The sequence below is a fragment of the Vombatus ursinus genome, unplaced genomic scaffold, assembly GCF_900497805.2.
Source record: "Vombatus ursinus unplaced genomic scaffold, bare-nosed wombat genome assembly UNPS02006779.1, whole genome shotgun sequence".
Classification (NCBI taxonomy): Eukaryota; Metazoa; Chordata; class Mammalia; order Diprotodontia; family Vombatidae; genus Vombatus; species Vombatus ursinus.
The window spans coordinates 7,707,691-7,726,549 of NW_020946557.1; the positions used below are offsets into that span (position 1 = coordinate 7,707,691).

General features: G+C 36.3%; 1 protein-coding gene across 2 annotated transcripts in view; it reads left to right on the forward strand.

Moving 5' to 3' along the window:
- Window positions 1-16,879, forward strand: part of DCBLD1 (discoidin, CUB and LCCL domain containing 1) — a 102,844-nt gene extending 85,965 nt beyond the window's left edge. The window contains exons 8-15 of one of the 2 annotated variants that reach the window (XR_003567935.1): window positions 1,469-1,684; window positions 2,712-2,836; window positions 5,745-5,892; window positions 6,021-6,128; window positions 8,526-8,613; window positions 9,724-9,773; window positions 9,911-10,061; window positions 11,321-11,404. Coding sequence is in view for 1 of the 2 variants with exons in the window: in XM_027848683.1 (XP_027704484.1) it covers window positions 1,469-1,684; window positions 2,712-2,836; window positions 5,745-5,892; window positions 6,021-6,128; window positions 8,526-8,613; window positions 9,724-9,773; window positions 11,321-11,437; window positions 16,012-16,541 (1,382 nt within the window). In the remaining variant the exon portion in view is untranslated. Of the gene's footprint in view, window positions 1-1,468; window positions 1,685-2,711; window positions 2,837-5,744; window positions 5,893-6,020; window positions 6,129-8,525; window positions 8,614-9,723; window positions 9,774-9,910; window positions 10,062-11,320; window positions 11,438-16,011 lie in introns of those variants that run through there. The other variant, XM_027848683.1, reaches the window with a different exon arrangement.
- The last annotated feature ends 1,980 nt before the right edge of the window (window positions 16,880-18,859 follow it).

Sequence of the window (18,859 nt, forward strand, 5' to 3'; positions counted from 1 at the left end):
ATAGATAGATAGATAGATAGATAGATAGATAGATAGATAGATAGATACACAGATACACATAATCACTCAGCTTCTCAGTCTGGGCAGGGAAGAGAGATATTTTAGTTTGGCAGTGAGGTTTTCATTAGTGATATGATAGAACAGAGTAAAGGAACACAGAGTCCTAGATAAAAAATAGATAATGTATCAGTGGGTGGTGGGTGAAAGATGAAATGACTGAGGAAACAAAGGTTTGAGCTTCCAAGAATATTGCAGGCTAATTGCCCAATAAATCAGGACCAGTCACCTTCTTCAGTTTTGGCACTGGACCCCAAATACAGGGGAGACTGACTTTTATACATTACAAACAATGAATCAAATAAGACCAATTAATTAAAAGAAAACAATCAGGATACAACATTAGGTAATCTGATTTCTAATTGGAGGAAAGATTAGGGACTTCCCAAGTTGGGAGGGGGAAAGTAAACAGATACGATTCAGAAAAAGAGGTTTCCTATTTCCCCAACTGTCTGTGAACAATCAAAGGAACATAGAAATAATAACTGATTGATCAGTATGGGACCAGTTTTCAGGTATAACATATGGGCTGCTTGAGATGTACGATTGTGAGAAAATTCCTTGCATCAATCTTTGGGCTGACTGGGTTTCTGGTCAGCATAACCTAGGGCCATAGTTAAAGGTTTCTAAACAGCAGGTAGAGGTGGTCTAGCTTCCCAGTGATGCGGGGCTAGGTTCAAACAGTACAATAAGGTTTTCTCCCAATTTTCACAATAAAGGTTTCTCACAAGACAAAAGTTGGACTGAACCTATAATTGTATAGAAAGGGAACTGAGCTAGCTCCAGAACTGAGTCACAAGATAGAGTCAGTGTGGTTCACTCAGTTCCTATAATTAACCACTTGTTGTCCCACTCCCCACAATTCCCTCAAAGGGAGGACGTATTGGAATGATTTACCAGTCCTAAGGGCATCAGCCATGGCAGTCTGACATTCTCCAGCTCCTAGCATCATTATTCCCCATTCTTTTAAAATTTGCTGAATCTTAACCCTGTCAGATTTGAGCCCTGATTGCTTAACTAACTAAGCCAGGAATGGCATAGCGGGTCTGGGTCAGGTTAAGAGGACACAAAGGAGGTCTACAGGGGTGTAAGGTATAACCTAAATTGGATATGTTTATAGTGAACAAATTACCAGGTTTCCAAGTGGGTATTTGGAAGTTGAAAAATATGAAAGTACATAAGATCTGTAAACTACTCCAGTATCCATATATTAAATACAAGTTTGGAACATGCAAACAAATTCCTAATTCTTCCATGTTCACCTAAGGCACTTGATGCATCCTTATCAAATCAATAACCTGAAGATCAGCTGAGTAATTCTAGGCCAATATGGGATTTTATGCTTACTTTGCTTTCTTTCCCCATCCATGACTAGAGTTGTACCTGAATTGTATTTTTTCCTTTATTGCAGGGTGCAATAAATCTCTGAGTTTGGAACCTGCCAGGCAAATCACAGCTTCTTCCTCTTGGCATTGGGTCAATGAAAATGGAGAAGAGATTCATTGGTCTCCTGCCCAGGCCTGGCTCCAGGACCAAGGACCATCATGGGCTTCAGGAGACACCAGCACCAACCACAAATCTGGGGAGTGGCTGGAGATAGATTTGGGTGAGACAAAGAAAATAACAGGTATTGAAGCACTTAAAATTTAATTTTGTAGGTATAGAGAAGTGCTACATTTGGGAATTCATTTCATAACAGGCTACATTGAGATAATACTTTCGGTTTACATAGGGTCCCTCTTTAAAAAGTTCAAAGCTCCTAATCCTGCTTAATGTTAGTGCCTTCCCTCTGCTGAATAGCTTCAGTTTATCCTGTACGTGTCTTGTCTGTATATAGCTGTTCGCATTTTATTTCCATCATTGACATTAGAAGCTCCTCAAGAGCAGGGACTGTCTTTTGCCTTTCCTTGTATCCCTAGTATTTAGTACTGGGTTTTGGCACATAATATGTACTTAACATATGCTTATTGACAGACTACTGACTGACAAAGCACTTTACAGATTTTTAAAAATGAAATGACTCTTCAAAACTTCAAGGTATGAGAACGAGAGACACATATTGGGTTGGTTCCATTTGTCTTCCACAACCAACATTTATTTGGAGATGAAAGTGAGAAGATAATTCAGCAGCTCTTCAGTTTAAAATATACATTTTAGATTTTGAGGATTTTGTTTTCCTTTGCTGTGCATTATATAAAAATATATACTATGTTATATAGTATAGATATAATATATACTGTATATACTGTAACATATACTATATTATACCATATATAACATATTATGTAATATATTATATAGCATATATAATATATACTATGTATTATATCATATATGTATCATATATACACTGTTACATAGTATATGTAATATATAAAAATATAATATGTATTATAAAACACATGAAATGAAGTTTTTTTCCAAGAAATAGAGAAGAATAATAGCTACAGTTCTAAAACAAAATTCCATTATCTCTGAAACTATTTCTTTCCTGACCAGCAAAATGAAGGTAATTAGAAAGAAACATGTTAACATATTATAGGAAAAAAATGAAATTGGAAGTTTTAGGAGATTTTGAATGTGGTATACATACCTAAATATGGGGGGAAATGTTTAAAAAGAAAACTAACCAAGAGAAACTATCTTGTTACAAGGGATTAGGACTACAGGATCCACCCAAACAAATTTCAACTTTTATGTTAAGTCTTTTGTGATGAATTTCAAAAATCTCAGTCCCAAGTGGAAGACCTACAAAGGAATTGTGAACAATGAAGAAAAGGTAAGAAGAATGATTGAGGTGAAGAATCTGACTTGGAGAACTATTTTTCGTTTTTAGTACATTTTTATTGCCATCTTTTGTTTTTAAATTATCAGCATTTTCCAACATAGGTCCCTCTTTTACTCTCAGAGAACCATTGCTTGTAACAGCAAAGGAAAAAAGGGGAAAAAAAACACTTTAGCAACACTAGCCTACACATAAAAAAAAAGTCTGACATTATATGCCGTCTTGCATAGTCCACTCACTGTCTCTGCAAAGAACCAGGGAAAGCTATCTTTCATATCTCTTCTCTGGGACCAAGCTTGGTCATTATGATTTTTAAAATTAAATTTTATTGCACTTTCAAATCTGTATTGTCTCCCTCCTGCCTTCTTCCCCAATATGCCACAAAAACAAGACCCTTGTTACAGATACGTATAGTCAAACAAAACAAACCCCCTCATCAGCAATGTCAAAAACAAAACAAAAAAATCATGTCTCAATTTGTTCTCTGAGTCCATCACCTCTCTATCAGGTAGCGTGTTTCATCTTGACTCCTCTGGAATTATGGTTGGTAATTGTGTTAACCAGAGTTCCTAAATTTTTCAAAGTTGTTTGTCTTTACAATGTTGCTGTTATTGCATAAATTGTTATCTTTGTTATACTCACTTCACTCTGCAGCATCAATTCATACAAGTCTTCCTGTGTTTTACTGAAACCATTCCCTTCATCAATTCTTATGGTACAATAGTATTCCATCAGATTCATATACCATAACTTTTTCAGCCATTTCTCTACTGATGGGCATCCCCTCAGTTTCCAAATCTTTGCTACCACGAAAAGAACTGCCATAAATGTTTTATACACATGGATCCTTAATTCTTTGTGTCAATAGGTATTCACAATTTTAATAATTTTGATCATTATGATATCACTAGTGTTGATTTCAATTCTTTCTGTATGTTGTGGTCATTGTTTATATTGTTTTCCTGATTCTGCTCACTTTACTTCATAAGAGTTCATATAAGTTCTGTCGTGCTTCTCTGTATTCTTCATATAATTATTTCTTGTAGAAAAATAATGTTCCATTGCATTTATTCACCACAATATGTGTATCTATTCCCCAACCGATAGAGATCTACTTTGTTTTCAGTTCTTTGCTACTGTAAAAATTGCTGCTACCAACAGCTTGGTATATATATATAGCCATTAACTTTAGAATATGCATTTCAATATTGAAAGAGAAATGAGATACCTTTATTGACCATATATGAATGAGAAAAGTAGCTACAAGTAACATAATCTTTTTTGTGTCATGGACCCCTTTGACAGTGAAGACTGTGAACTCCTTCCTCAGAATAATGTTTTTAATGCATAAAATAAATAGAATTACAAAGGAAACAAATTATATTAAAATATAATTATCAATTTTTTAAAAGTTCTCACAGATCTCAAGTTAAGAACTGCTCCATAGTCTGAAATATTTGAATTTTAAGATGAATTTCTGATCCCTATCTAGTATATAACATTCCATTTTTTAAAATGCAGTATAGATTTCAACCATGTAGAGAACTCCCATTGTGGAAACTCCCTCTCCCAATTCAGATCAGTAATTTGTCTGTAATTTTCAGTCTTAGTGAATTGCCTGGGGCACTGAAAGGTTAAGTGACTTACATAGGATCACAGAGCTAGCATGAGTCAAAGGCAGGACTTGACACCTGGTTTTCCTGCTACCTCAATCATGATACCTCAATTTACTGCCTTCATTTGTTCAGTAACCATTTATGGAGTACTTCTTTTGTGAGCTACTTTTAGGCCAAAATGACTAAGATGCAGCTCCTGCCTGTAAGGAATTTATAATCTATTATCTATTAGAGGAGTTAACTTTGATACAGATAACTACAAAATAGTAAGAGGGAATCTTTACTTGAAATACTTGATTTTTTTGGTATTATCTTTAACCCTTTTTTTTAAAGCAACTGGTGAAAAGTAGCCACACTGAACTAATAGACTGATCAAAGATTGGGTTTGAAGTTTTTGAAGATACCTAAACCTTTATCTTCATGTTGACTCACTCTGAACAATGAAGTGTTTCAGTAAATTAACATTGAAGTCCAGTTGAATGCAATTTTTAGAAAATAATTGAAAAAACTCAGAATTGGTTTACCACCATAAAATGGTGTGAGAAGCAGTTTGTTAATGCTTAGGTGGCACCCAGCATACGAAAAGAGCTAGAAGTCATTTTCAGTCTTAAATGTAAATCTGAACTTAAAAACAACCATTACTACCACAATAAACTATTATGAAGTCCAGTGACTTGCAGTCAAAAAAAAGCTACCTTTGTAAGTTGAGGGGTGGTGGTAGAAATGGTGAAATGGCTTATGCTTTTTCAAAACAACAGAAAAGACTTGTGAACCTGGAAAGTAGAAGCTATCTACTATTGAGATCCAGAAATGCTCAATCAATAGGAATTGAAACGTGGTAGAGGACTGGCTTTGGGAATTTATAGGTAGAGGTTGGTGGGCACATTAAGTAGAAAAGAGGTGAGTAGTAATCGGAGATTTCATGATAAGATATAAACTATCTTTTATGTTTTTATGGACATCAAACCAACATTAATTCCAGATAATCAAGCTAAACTGGGCAGTTTTATCTTCATTACCCCCCAAACAAGTTTCAGGCAGAAACTCAAGTTTGCTTGGACTCAGAAAATTTCTGGCTTTGTCAACAATCACAGGAGTTTCTAATGAACACAAGTTATTTTAGTTTTATGTAGATAATTTTCATAGCTAGATTGGTGCACTAACCATATATATATACACACACATATATATCTGTATATATACACATATACATATATACATACACATATACACACATACACACATGTACATACTCTAGATTAAAAAAAAGGAACTTGTTCTTACAGATATTTCAAGCTAACTCTAACTTTAGAGACCCAGTACGGAACAATTTCATCCCTCCCATCATAGCCAGATATGTGAGAATTATTCCAAAGACCTGGCACCAGAGAATTGCTCTGAAAGTGGAACTGATTGGTTGTCAGATTACACAAGGTAGGACTCGTCGAAATTCATGAATATGTAGATTCCTAATGTTTCCTTTGAGTACCACTATTCTTGTATTTGAATGTAGATTTTTTTTAAACCTTCTCCCTTCCCCATTCCCCATTCTCCCTTGGCAGGTAATAATTCATTTATTTGGCACAAGCCAAGTCCAAGTACAGGTGTCTCAATTGGGAAAGAAGACAAAACTCTCACAAAGCCCATTCCTTCATCTGAAGAAGAAAGAGGTACAAGTCACTTACTGTTTGGTCTTTTTGGTTTTGCATCTCAGCTGCTTTAATCACAATAATAGCTAGCATTTACAAAGCACATTACAGTTGGCAAAGTGCTCTATATTTATTATCTCATTTGATTCTCAAAAGTAGGCCCTCACTGTTATTTTATTATTATTATTATTATCCCCTTTTTACAGATGAGGTAACTGAGGATAATAATGGTGATGATGATAATAGTAACTTGCATTTATATAGTATTTTAAGGTTTTCAAAGCAATTTCTTCAGGATGACCCTATGAAATAGGTATTCAAATTACTATTATGTCCATTTTAAAAAGAGAGGATTTGTGGCTTCTCAAGGTGAATCCATAGTTTTCAGAGCTGAAAAAGCACCAAGGTTAGGATCCAAACTCGGGGCTTTCAAATCCAAGACCAATGTTCTTTCCATTACGCCGCATTGCCTCTCCAAAAGGTACTCCACCCATTTCCTAAACCAAGAAAGGCTGCCATTCATCTCAGAATTGACTGTCTTCTGAGAAGACTCTTTTCTCTAATTTTCTACCAGCTTTCCACATGTAACTTGCAGAGAAAAGCTGAGAATTGTGTTCTGACTGACCTATTCTAAGCTTTTAAGCCAACAATTTCTTTTTTTATTAGTTGTCTTGTATTTGTTTTTTATACACTTTTAAAATTAAAGTGTCTTTTTTATTTAAAAAAACTGCCTTTCTCCTTCTTACCTCCTTCATTGAGAAAAGAGGAAAAACAAAAACTCTATTACAAGCATGTGTAATCAAGCAAAACAAAGTCCCTGTTCCACATTGGTTGTGTCCAAAAAAAAAGTATGGCTCATTCTGCACTCTGAAGCACTCTAAATCCATCATTTCTTGTTAGGTTAGCAGCTAGTAAGGACCTATTAGGGGCCACAGGAAGCCCTGTGGTCCTAGTTCGATGATTACGATATTCAATAACAACATATTCATTACTGGCAATTCCCCTATGGCACTGAACCTATTTACAATGTTCTCCATTTGTACAATACATGAATTACCTCTCCTAGAAGGTTTTTGTGAGGAAAGAAGCATTTTGTAAATGTTAAAGCTTTATTTCAACCTAAGTTTGATAGTGAATCCCACTGTTCCAAGTTCCTAATGGAACCTGTGGGGCGCATGGTGCATTTTGAAAATGGACACCTGAATTTTCCCCATTAATTAGAGAGATTAATAAGATTAATAATTATTAGCAATTTAGGTGCTCTGAATACAGGTGTTTTGTGAGTTCAGATGCTGATTTGTTTTTCTTATTGTCTTCCCTCTTTTCTTCATACACAAGGACATCAAATGAACAGTCTTTCTGTTCACTCTTCATTGCATATTCTTTCACTATCCCTACCCATCCTTCTTTTCCTTCCTTATATTCATTTAACAAAGGCACATTTGTGGAGTACCTACTTTATACAAGGTGACTTTCCTAGAGGTTTTTTCAATTGTGGCTTTCAGGGATACCTTCTGGGATTAAAGAGTAAGGAGGGTAAGGAGCAAAGAGCAATCTCCCTTTCTTTGTTTTCATAGGTTTTAGGAAGGGCAAACAGTGTGGGGCTTGTACCAACAGCTACTTAAAATTACCCACTGTTTCACTAAGCAGAAAGAGCTGTACCAAAAACATAGTCACCCCATACTATTTGCTTCCTCCTTGATGTGCCTTGCAGCCCTGTTGTAATATTTTCATGGTGATTTAAGAGATTCCCTGAAGCCCAAAGGCAAATGCTATTTGGTATTATCAACCTGCAGGTTTCACTTATTTAACAAACATTTACTAAGTGCTTCCTGTATACCAGATTCTATTCTGGATGCTGAAATATAAAAGACAAAAAGGAAACAGTCCCAGCTCTCTAAGAACTCACATTCTGTTGGGGGTAGGTGGGGGAATCTACATTCCTATCTTTTCTTCCCTTTCTAACCTACATACTCCAAATTCTAAAGAATAGTACAGCCCTGAGGTCCCTTGGTGGGGAATGCCTAGAACTTCAGTGCTGCTGAACTACTTTGTAGGTTCCACTGTGAACTTTGGTCAACTAGCTAGAAGAAATCCTGAGTGGGTGGGCCCATTTCAAACAACCCTCCCAGAACAGATTATAATCCCTGAGAAGCACAGGGACTAGGCCTGTTTTAAATTAACATTTACTTTAAATATTGTTTTCTCAAGTTTCACCCTGAGTTTCTGGTATTTCAATTCCACAGCAATAAAATTCATCTCAGTGCACAAAGCCTGCAAATATTAGTGGGTGGGCCTCAATTTCTACAATATCATATATGCTAATTTTCTCTGTACTTTTATTGGCTCAAGAGTCATATTGTTCAGTTTTAAATAAATGGAATCTGTTGATCTGAGTCAGAATGTAATTTTTTTTAGGTATAAAAGTGAGAACTATAATCATTCCATTGGTGCTCTTTGTGGTCTTGGTTGTAGTTGGAATGAGTATCTTCGCTGCTGTGAAAAAGTATGTGCCTATTTAATTTTAATTAATAATTATAAAAATAAAAATAGTAGAACCTAAAAGGGTGCTTCACTGGCTTCCTTCACTAGTGCATGGAAAAACAGTCTTCAAAATAATATTATTTGTGAGTGTAATCTGGGGAGATGATAAGTAATTTTTGTAAGATAGAAGCATTAAATTTGAATTTGGTACCTTGTTGAAGAAGCATATTCTGGAAATGACATTGTTCCTTTAATAAAGGGATCTTGAACTGTGTTAAATCTTCCTCATTGACACCTTCAGGTGCTTCTTTTTTTAAATCTGTGGGACAAAAGTCATCTCCTGGAAGTGGTGTGTTAGAATAAAAAGAACATTGGACTAGGCATCTGGAGATTTGAGGTCAGCTACTTACATGAACTTAGAAACTCTCTGGGCTCCGGTTTCTAAAATGATTCAACAACATAAGGTCTTAAGGTCCCTTTTAACTCAAAAATCCCATGATTCCAATCCTGGGTTACAGTGAGTAGGATCAGGACTAAGAATGAAAACATTTCTTGTTAATTAATATGTACCTTATTATAATTTCTTGCCATGATTTAAGAAGCTTTGGCTTCTGGTATGGAAGGAATGTTCTCTGCATGTTAGTGCAAACAAAATGATGAGTAGCTTTCTGATTAAAAGTTGATGTGGGATATAAAAATGTCTAGAGTTTAAAGCTCCAGACTGCTGTTATTTGCTTAAAACAATTGTGTTGGCTTCAGTGTACTTTAGTTTAATGCCTTTAGAGAGCCTATTATTTGAGGCTGGTGCATAGTAGACTACAATAAAAGCCCTTACTCTGCAAAGTTGAATTTGAGATGTCTTTTTACATTTTAATCTCTTTAAGATTGCATTTTAGCTTGGTGCTTTTTTCCCCCTCAAGTACTTCTAGGGTCAAGTTTTTGTACATAATGCAGTAAAATAAATGGTGATCAAAAATACATTTATAGATGCCAGTTTCCAAAACATAAAGTACAATAACTTTCTTCTAGTTAGAAGCAATTGTATTGGAGATGTAGGGACAAAAACATACTTTCAGGGATGGTTAAATTCTATATCTTATTTTTCTTTTCTTTTTTTTTTTAACCCTTCTAGAAGGAAGACGAAAGGAAATCCTTATGGATCAGCTGAGGCACAGAAAACAGGTTGATCAAAAATATTAACAGTTTTTATTGACTTTTCTGTGAAGTTGCTGGATTTCCCAGTTTAAAAAACATGCCCACTTTCTCTTAGTTATGTTAGAACAGCAAGTACTAATGCAGGGCCTTGTCATGTCTTTAAGGTAGCAATGGGATTGCAGAAATGTGCTCCATGTCTACAGTCCAGAGAAACCAAAATTGTTGTGGTTCACTCTAAGTCCATCATGATCCCCTTCAGTATTTGGCCACTGCATGTATGCCACTGTTCTTGAGAAGAGATTTTAAATGGGGCAGGTAGGTGGCTCAGTAGATACAGCATCGGCCCTAAAGTCAGGTGGACCTGAGTTCAAATCCAGCCTCAGACCAAACAATTGACATTTACTAGCTGTGTGACCCTGGGCAAGTCACTTAACCCCAATTGCCCCCCCCAAAAAAAGATTTTAAATGGCCACCTATGAATTGAAATTAACTCAGTTGTCTCAATAGCCAACAAGAAGTTTTGAAGGCCCCCCAACCTTACCCTACCCCTGCCAAACCCCCAATCTTACCCTACCCCTACCAAGAAGTTTGAAAACTGAGGGCAGGCAGCCCTATAAATAGCAAGGAAGAGCTTATACTCAATTTTCAGGATCTTATTATAGCCTAATGAGCTTCTTAAATAGAAGACTGGATAGGATTTGGCTCAGGGGATTGCCCTGAAACAAGACTAATGTGAGAGTCAGTGAATATAGGTAAGAGCCTTTTCCCACATTAATCACAATCAGCAAGCATTAAGTGCCTACTAAGTGCCAGACACTGCACTTGGTACTGAAGATACAAAAATGAAATTGCTCCCACCTTCAAGGAGCTTACATCCAATTGAGGAAGTCAATATATGAGAATATAAAAAAATAAATACAAGGTAATTTTGTGGGGCAAGCCTAAGAGCTCAGGGAATCAGGAAAAGCGTCATGTAGAAAGTGGTGCTTGAACTGAGCTATGAAGGAAACTACAAGGATGTAGTAGCTGCCAGGTATGAGGACAGCCTTTGTAAATATTATTAGCATTAGGTGGCGCAGTGGATAGAGTACCGGCCCTGGATTCAGGAGGACCTGAGTTCAAATCCGGCTTCAGACACATAACACTTACTAGCTGTGTGACCCTAGGCAAGTCACTTAACCCCACTGCCTAACCAAAAAAACAAAAATTACTAGCATTTGTCAACAAATGCAGCATGCTACTGTTCTTTAGCATCCTGAAAATCCCTATAATCAAACTGACTCTTCTAAAGGTTATTCTACATCCAAGAAAGCAAGAACATTATATAATATAATATATATATATGTATGTATGTATGTATATATATATTGTGTGTGTGTGTTGCATTTCCCTATAGCCCAACCAACATCATAGCTTTTCTGAACCTTGGTAGCCTCAACAAAGCCCAGGACATGCATTTATAATGGATCTTTTTCCCTTTGAAAACTCCTCTAGCAAAGTGTGTTGTACACATGTGGATTGTTTCTGGATTTTTTTTTCCCTTTTTTTCTTTAACTACTACATCTTTATTCCAGGATGTTGGAAACTGCTCAAACAGCCCTTTGTCAGACGTCAGTCATCAGAGTTCACCATCAGTTATGAAAATGAAAAGATGACGCAGAAATTAGACCTGGTCACAAGTGACATGGCAGGTAAATGTCAAAACCTCTGATGAAAATCATCTCCTCTGACCCGAGGGGCTTTATGTGATCAGGCAATAATAGGACCAATGGGAAAACATGATTTTAGTCAACTTTCATTTATGTCGAATCCAAAAATTAGAACTATCATTACCAGGATTTTTTTTCTAGCATTCTACTTTGGAGAAGCTGTGAACAAGCCCCCATAAGAAAGATATTTAAAGAACCGAGAATCTGTGATGTGTGCCATGTGTTCAGTACTGATTCTACCCAATTGCTAACAGTTCTAATAACTAATAGACATGATGTTGACCTGGATCGTATTTCACAGTAATTCTAAATCATCAAAGGAAGATAGTCATGTTCTCCATAATGTAGCATGGTAGGGTCACTATAGTTAATAGCATTTGAGTACATTCTTTTCCTTTTAAAATTGGTAGTCTTGACATGGTATACACAATCAGATTTCAAAAAAAAGATAAACTCATGGCTATCTGTTGTTTTCACACCACCTATATTTCCCAATATATTCCTCCCTCCTCCTCCCAATGAGCCATCCCTTATTACAAAGGATAAAAAAAGAATGGGAAAGTTGTAGGTCAGCAAAACTCATGAAACATCAAAAAAGTTTCACATGATTAGAAGTGTTCTGTACCCATAGTTTCCCACTTCTGCAAACAAGCTGGGGGAGGTACCTTTTCATATTCTTCTTTGGGGCCAAACTAGGTCATAATAATTATTTCACAGCATTTAGTTTTGGTTGTTTTTTTAAATTGTTTTATTTCATATATTGTTAGCATTGTGTCTACTGTTTTCCTGATTTTGTTTACTAATAATGACTGCTAGCATTTTTATAGCACTTTAAAGTTTACAAAGTACTTTACATCTGTTATCTCACTTGATTTGCTTATTTCACTCTGTATCATCAGTTCTAATGTCTTCCCATATTTGCCTGTATTCATGATATTAAAGCACAGTAAGATTCCACTATATTTACTTACAATTTCTTTCTTAGCCATTCTCCAATCAATGGGCATCTGCTTTATGCAGTAACTTTAAAAATAGTCAACTAGACCATCCCATTCTAGAGATTTTCTGAAAGTTTTGAAGTTATGAGTAGTGAGGCTAAGGAGGAGGGAACATTATTTTTTCCTGTTTGGAAAGAAGAAATGTGAAATATATCTAATATTGTGGGTATGCCCTTTTTCTAGATCTAGTATTATTAGTTTAGAAATGTGTATATTACAGATTACTGGCTTGGCACTCATTAAACTAATGTTTGGTATATTCCTCTGCTAAAGCCCTACAACACTGCTTCATGATGGTTTGGAGGTTAGCCTGGATTCTCAGTGACTGTCAATAGAGTACAAACTGGAGCAGGTTCCATCAAGCTCAGGAAAGACTTCAAGTGTTATCGTAAGTGGCTAGGTGATGCAGTGGATAGAGTGTTAGGCTCGGAGTCAGAAAGACCTGAGTTCAAATATGGCTTCAGACACTTAGTAACTTTGTGTCCTTGGGCAAGTCACTTGACCTCTGTCTGCCTCAGTTTCCTCAACTGTAAAATGGAGATGGTAATAGCACCGACCTCTCAGAGCTTTTATGAGGATCAAAAGAGATAATAGTTGTAAAGCACTTAGTACAGTGCCTAGCACATAGCTGGTGTTTAATAAATTCCTCCTAATTCCAGGCTGCATCTGTTGTCTTAGGACTATCTTAAGAACAGAGAAACTAAACTCATCACCAGTAGGTGATAAATATTTTGGTCCAGGGTGACCTATAAAGCAGAAAAAAATATAATAAATCTCTTAGTCCTGTACAAGCCCTTTCTTCTTCCATGGTGGAACTTGTAGAGTGGTGGATAAGGCAGAGATGTTAATAACATCTAGAAACTGTAATTATTAGTTCTCTTATTGTGTGATATTTGTACAATACTAAGACTCTTTGGTTCTAGATTAGTCTTTGGGAGTGATAAGGGTTTCTCTTTTTCTCTGACCAGAGGGAAAAAAGAAAGTTATGGAGTGATGGTGAGAAAATTTAAAGAATGGAGAAGGGGATTGGAACTGAGAAAACTTTGGTCAGCCTCATTTTTCTCAATAAAGTAGGAGGCTAGACCATCTGCATTAAGTGTTAGGGAGTAGATCTGGTAGTGAGAAGGGAGAAGAAAATGGTATAATTGCTGTAGGGGAAAGGATAAAGAATTGATAAGAGTAGAGCACACGGATTATCAAGCGTCAGAAAGGGCCTGGCTTAGTATATATGCCATGAATTTGTAATGTATCAAATCGTCTCAGTTTTGTGACTTTTTTTCACCAGTGGTGCTCCACCTACCTAGAGAAATGGTGAAATCAGGTAGGAACCATGCCACATTCAGATTTCACAGGTTGAGATGAATTTAAGATCAGATATGCAGTGAGCATATCACTGAATGTACAACCTAGTATATATACATACATACACTTACACACATATACGTATGCATATATACATACACATGTATAGATATATGGGTGTGTGTGTGTGTTTGCATCCCGAACAAGTGAAGCATATGAGGAGTGATGTGGGCCCTGATTCATCTAGGATGAAATCACATTTGCAGAATTATGCAGTACTTTCAGTGGTCTTTGGACTTAAAAAGAATAAGTATTTTTTATACTAATAGTTCAGTCTAACTCTCTAATCAACAAGCATTTATGTGATCACCCACTGTGTGCCAGACTCTATGCTAAGGACTGGGGATACAAAGGAAATATACAAAACAGTCCTTGCCTTCAATGAGTTTATATTCTAATGGAAGTCAATGTACATAAAACATAGATGACGTTACTTGCCCAGAGTCAGATAGGTAGCCGACCCCCAGTTTAAAGCCAGGGCCTCTGATCCAAATCCAGTGTTTTTCCACTGTAAGATGTTACCTTTAACTTGCTGGGCAGAAACTGAAGATATATAATAAAGTAGGCCCAGAATTAAACAGTAGAAAGAGATTGGGAAATTGTTTTAGGGAGAACAGTGAAGTCATTAAAAGCACTGAACAAAGGCTTTTATTTAAAAATATTCATATTTTTAACGTAGATATATTTCCAGTGATTCTATGTGGTTACATTGTAACAGTAGAATGATGTAGTCTCCAAAAAATTGTTAAATTAAAATGTGAAGTTAGAATTACATATCACCCAAAGGGTCTTAGAGGCTGCAGTATATTGCCAATGAGGAATCATGTGGGAGAAATGGGGTAAAGGTTATCCTTAAGGAGTTGTATGACCTTAAAAAAAAGATGTGGGACAGTCATGTAGTCATAATAACATTTCTTAAGATTTTCAAAGTATAGGTATTTTTATGTAATAAAATAAATTTTTAATTAGCTGGTCGCTATTCTTTATCATATGTAAATATTATCTCTTTTCTCCCATCACTTCATGTCCTTCCTTGACTCATTTCCTCCTCTAAAGGAGAGATATGTGGAATTTTCTGGGGGGCTAGAAGGAGTTGGCTATGATAGTAATGAGGTATTGAGGACTCTTATTCTTGATTTACTAGTCAAGAATAACTTCTTAAGGAGTTAACAATTGAAAGAAGTGAGAGTCTTAATTGCTGACATTAGGGAAAGGGTAAAAGTAAGAGGTAAGACTGGGAGTGTTAGTCATGGTGAATTATTAGGAGCTTCAGAGAGGTGAGAATGGTCATATCTCTAAGGCCAAGTGGCCAAGCCAAGGCCCATGAATATGTTCAGTGCACCTGTGGATCAACCAAGTGAGGGAGATCAGGGGAATGGAGATGTGGAGCCCGACCAATGTCAAGAGAAGTCATATATGAGGAGGAAAAGAGTGAAGGAATATAAGTGGTTCAATGATTGATTAATCTCTCACATTTTGTCTTAGACTGTCATATCTTTTTTTAAAATTTTTAAAATTTGTTTTTGTTTTTGTTTTAAGCAATTGGGGTTGTGACTTGCCCAGGGTCACACAGCTAGTATGTGTCAAGTGTTTGGTCTGAGGCTGGATTTGAACTCAGGTTCTCCTGACTTCAGGGCCAGTGCTCTATCCACTGCAGAACCTAGCTGCCCCCCCCTTTTTTTTTAGACTGTCATATCTTTCCATGTGTATATATCCTTAAGTATAAGGATACCATTGCTATTTTACCATCTTATGGTCAATATCTAGCACAGTGCCTGGCACAAACTAGGTTGACTGCTATGTGTCAGCTTAGGGGGGAAAATCTCTCATAGATACTTTTGCTATTCAATAATTATTTAATTTTTTATTGGTCTGCTATGTCAGCTGATGCATATTCCAAATACAGCAAACTAATTGAAGAATTGGATACCAACTGATACACGTGCATTACTGTATTGTACCTAAATTAGAAGGTTTTCATTGTTGTTGGGGTGGGGGAAGGTTGGGGGGATAGGGGTGGAGAGATGGAAGGGCAAAGTGGTATTGGGACAAAAAGAATAGTGTTCACGAACTTCAATCCCTCCTCTCCAGGAACAATAATTGCTATCTTCTACAGACAAATAGAATGTGTGATGACTAAAATAATATGGCAGTATCATTTACATGACTAGGTTTTATCATCTGTTTGGTTTTTAGATTATCATCAACCTCTCATGATTGGAACTGGGACAGTGATGAGGAAAGGTTCCACCTTCAGACCAATGGACACAGAAGCTAATGAGACAGGGAAGAACTCTGAGCCAGAGAACCACTATGCCTGTCCTCACCCAACCAACCGCCACGAGTATGCACTGCCTTTGACAAATCAGGAGCCTGAGTATGCCACTCCTATTGTAGAACGGCACTTAATGAGAGAGAAAGCATTTCCTGAAGGGGGCTACAATGTGCCTGTCATTGCTCCAGCTCATAAACATTCCCTTTCCTCTGGCAGCTTCTCCAATTCGGGTAGAAAGGATGCCAAACATGGAGACTACCAACTGCCTCAAGGCCTTAAGCCAGGGGAGGGTGACTACGATAAACCTAAAGGCAAAAGCTTCTTAACCACAGAAGACTGTGATACCAACTACCAAAAGCCTCAAATGAATCCCTTAATGAATGATGGTTATTCAGCTCCTAGGGACTGCCTCAAACCAATAAACCAGACTGCAATGACTGCCCTTTTATAAGCCCAATGTGAAAGAAATTTTCTGTGGTACTGAGCAAGTCACTGGAAAAACTTAGGATCTTCCTAAAGGTTTTTTTATATATATGTATATGTGTATGTATGTGTATGTATCTACCTATATCCATCACTACAGATATTATCTCTAGCTATTTATATGTATATATAGATATATATAACTACATATGGAGATTTAGCTATATTAATAGATGCAGGTATACCCGTTTCTATTGATATGGCTAAATCACTATACATATCTACAAATACATATAGATAACTATGGATATATCTATATTGATATAGGTAGATATAGATACCTCTTATTGGTACACATGTACATACACACCCACTGTATGTATCTATGCATATATATATACATATAGATACTAATACATACTATGTGTGTATATACATATATGTGTATATATGTATATTTTAAATATATAGACATACATGGGGTATGTGCATGTATCCTAATAAGATCTTGCTTGGGAGGTTCAAAAACAACCTTTTTTACTGTTTACACAATATCGCAGTTTATGTTAGTCTTGACCTTAGAGGTCTGTGATTTTCTTGTGGGCTGGCACACGTTGTCAGATGAGTAGGTGGTATTTTCCTTTCTGTAACTGTGATCTTAAGCTACTTGGTGTAATATGTGCAATCTGTACAGAGTTTTATTTAACATGAATTAAAATAGCTTAAATTTTCTTGATCAACTTTTCAATCTGCACAGAGGTTAAGTGGGAATGTGCAGCTATTTAAAAAAAACCTTATGTAATAGTTACATTGACTTTTAAGAGATATTTTATTGGATAGAGTCTTAGCAGCAGGCCTGTTTAAACTTAATCTTCATGTTATCGTGGCTCATTTCCCTTCTTTTGATAGTAAAAAGTAAAAGCATTTTTATTTTTCTTCTCCTAGAAGACCTCAGATTACTTGAAGCATTAAAAGCACACCAACAAGGGTGATGGTTTTTAGTAATTATTTGTTGTTGTTGTTTTGTTTTAATTCAGCCATGGTCTGTTCTCTTGTGGTCATCAGCTGCCTGGGCTCCATTTTCAATAAGGATGCGAAATACATAGTTATTTCTCAGAGCAGTTTCAGTTTTTGTGAATTTCAGAAGACTTCATACTGGTCCAGTATGGTCCACTAAGAGAACAGTTTTCCTTTTCTCTCTGCTGATCATTTCATTGCTTCTCACATACTCCTCACTTGAACTTTGGGTAATACCACAGAGTTTTCTTTCCATGTGTGTCTACCCTTTTCAGAATGTCTGTGAAGCCAAAATGTGAATTAATAAAAAAGAAATAAAAAATACTGTTCTTCACACCAATAGAAGATGAAGATGATATAGTAATTCCAACTTGTGTTACTGGATATGATTTCCGATCTCAGCTTAGCATTGACTCTGTGGTCAAATTACCACATCTGACTCTAAGAACAGATGTTAATGAGACTCTGAGAAAAAGTGGTTTTAATTTGTTTTTATTTCAAAGTATTCTACTACAAGAGTGACAAAAGACACAGTTCAATAGTTGATTGTACCAAGATGTTTAGAAAAGAGGCGTTTTTGAAAAAATATATTTTTCTCTCTGGCACATATTACTAATTCTAGATTAGGCCAGACTTGAGCTTTTAAATTATTTGAAGTGGTTTTTATCTGAGCAGGCTTTATGAAATAAAACTGTGCAATGTAGTTATTTGTGAAAACTGTAAGCAAGAAAGGAAGTAGATCTTTCTCCATCTCTGACCTTCCTGGGTATATTAGCTGAAAATCTGGACCAAAAAAAACCCAGTCTCTAAATTCTGGATGTAACTGTTGTTGTGTACAGTTTTTCATAATTTCTGTGAAATGTACAGAAAACACTGAGGGGTGCTGAAATGTCACAACAGCTTATTTTCCCAACACTGTGGGGCTAAGTTGTTGACATTTTTGTTGTTTACGTGGTAGTACTGTATACTAATTTTAATAATTAAACTTCCAAACCAAAGTTTATTTGGCCTTTGAGTGTATCTCTTCTGTTCTGTTCACATAGCCACCACCTTTAGGACCTCATCACTTCCCACCTGGATTATTGCAGCAGCAGCCTCCTAATTAGTCTCCTTGCCTCTAATTTCTCTCCACTCCAGTCCATCCTCGATATGGCATTTTCCTTAAGCACAGATCTGACCATGTCATCTTCCTGCTCAATAAACTTCAAGGGCTCCTTGTTGCCTCTAGAATAAAATATAAACTTCTCTTTTTCGCTTTTAAAGCACTTCCCAAGACGGCCCCTTAACCATATTTCCAGTTTCTTTCATCATTACTTCCCCTCCCACACT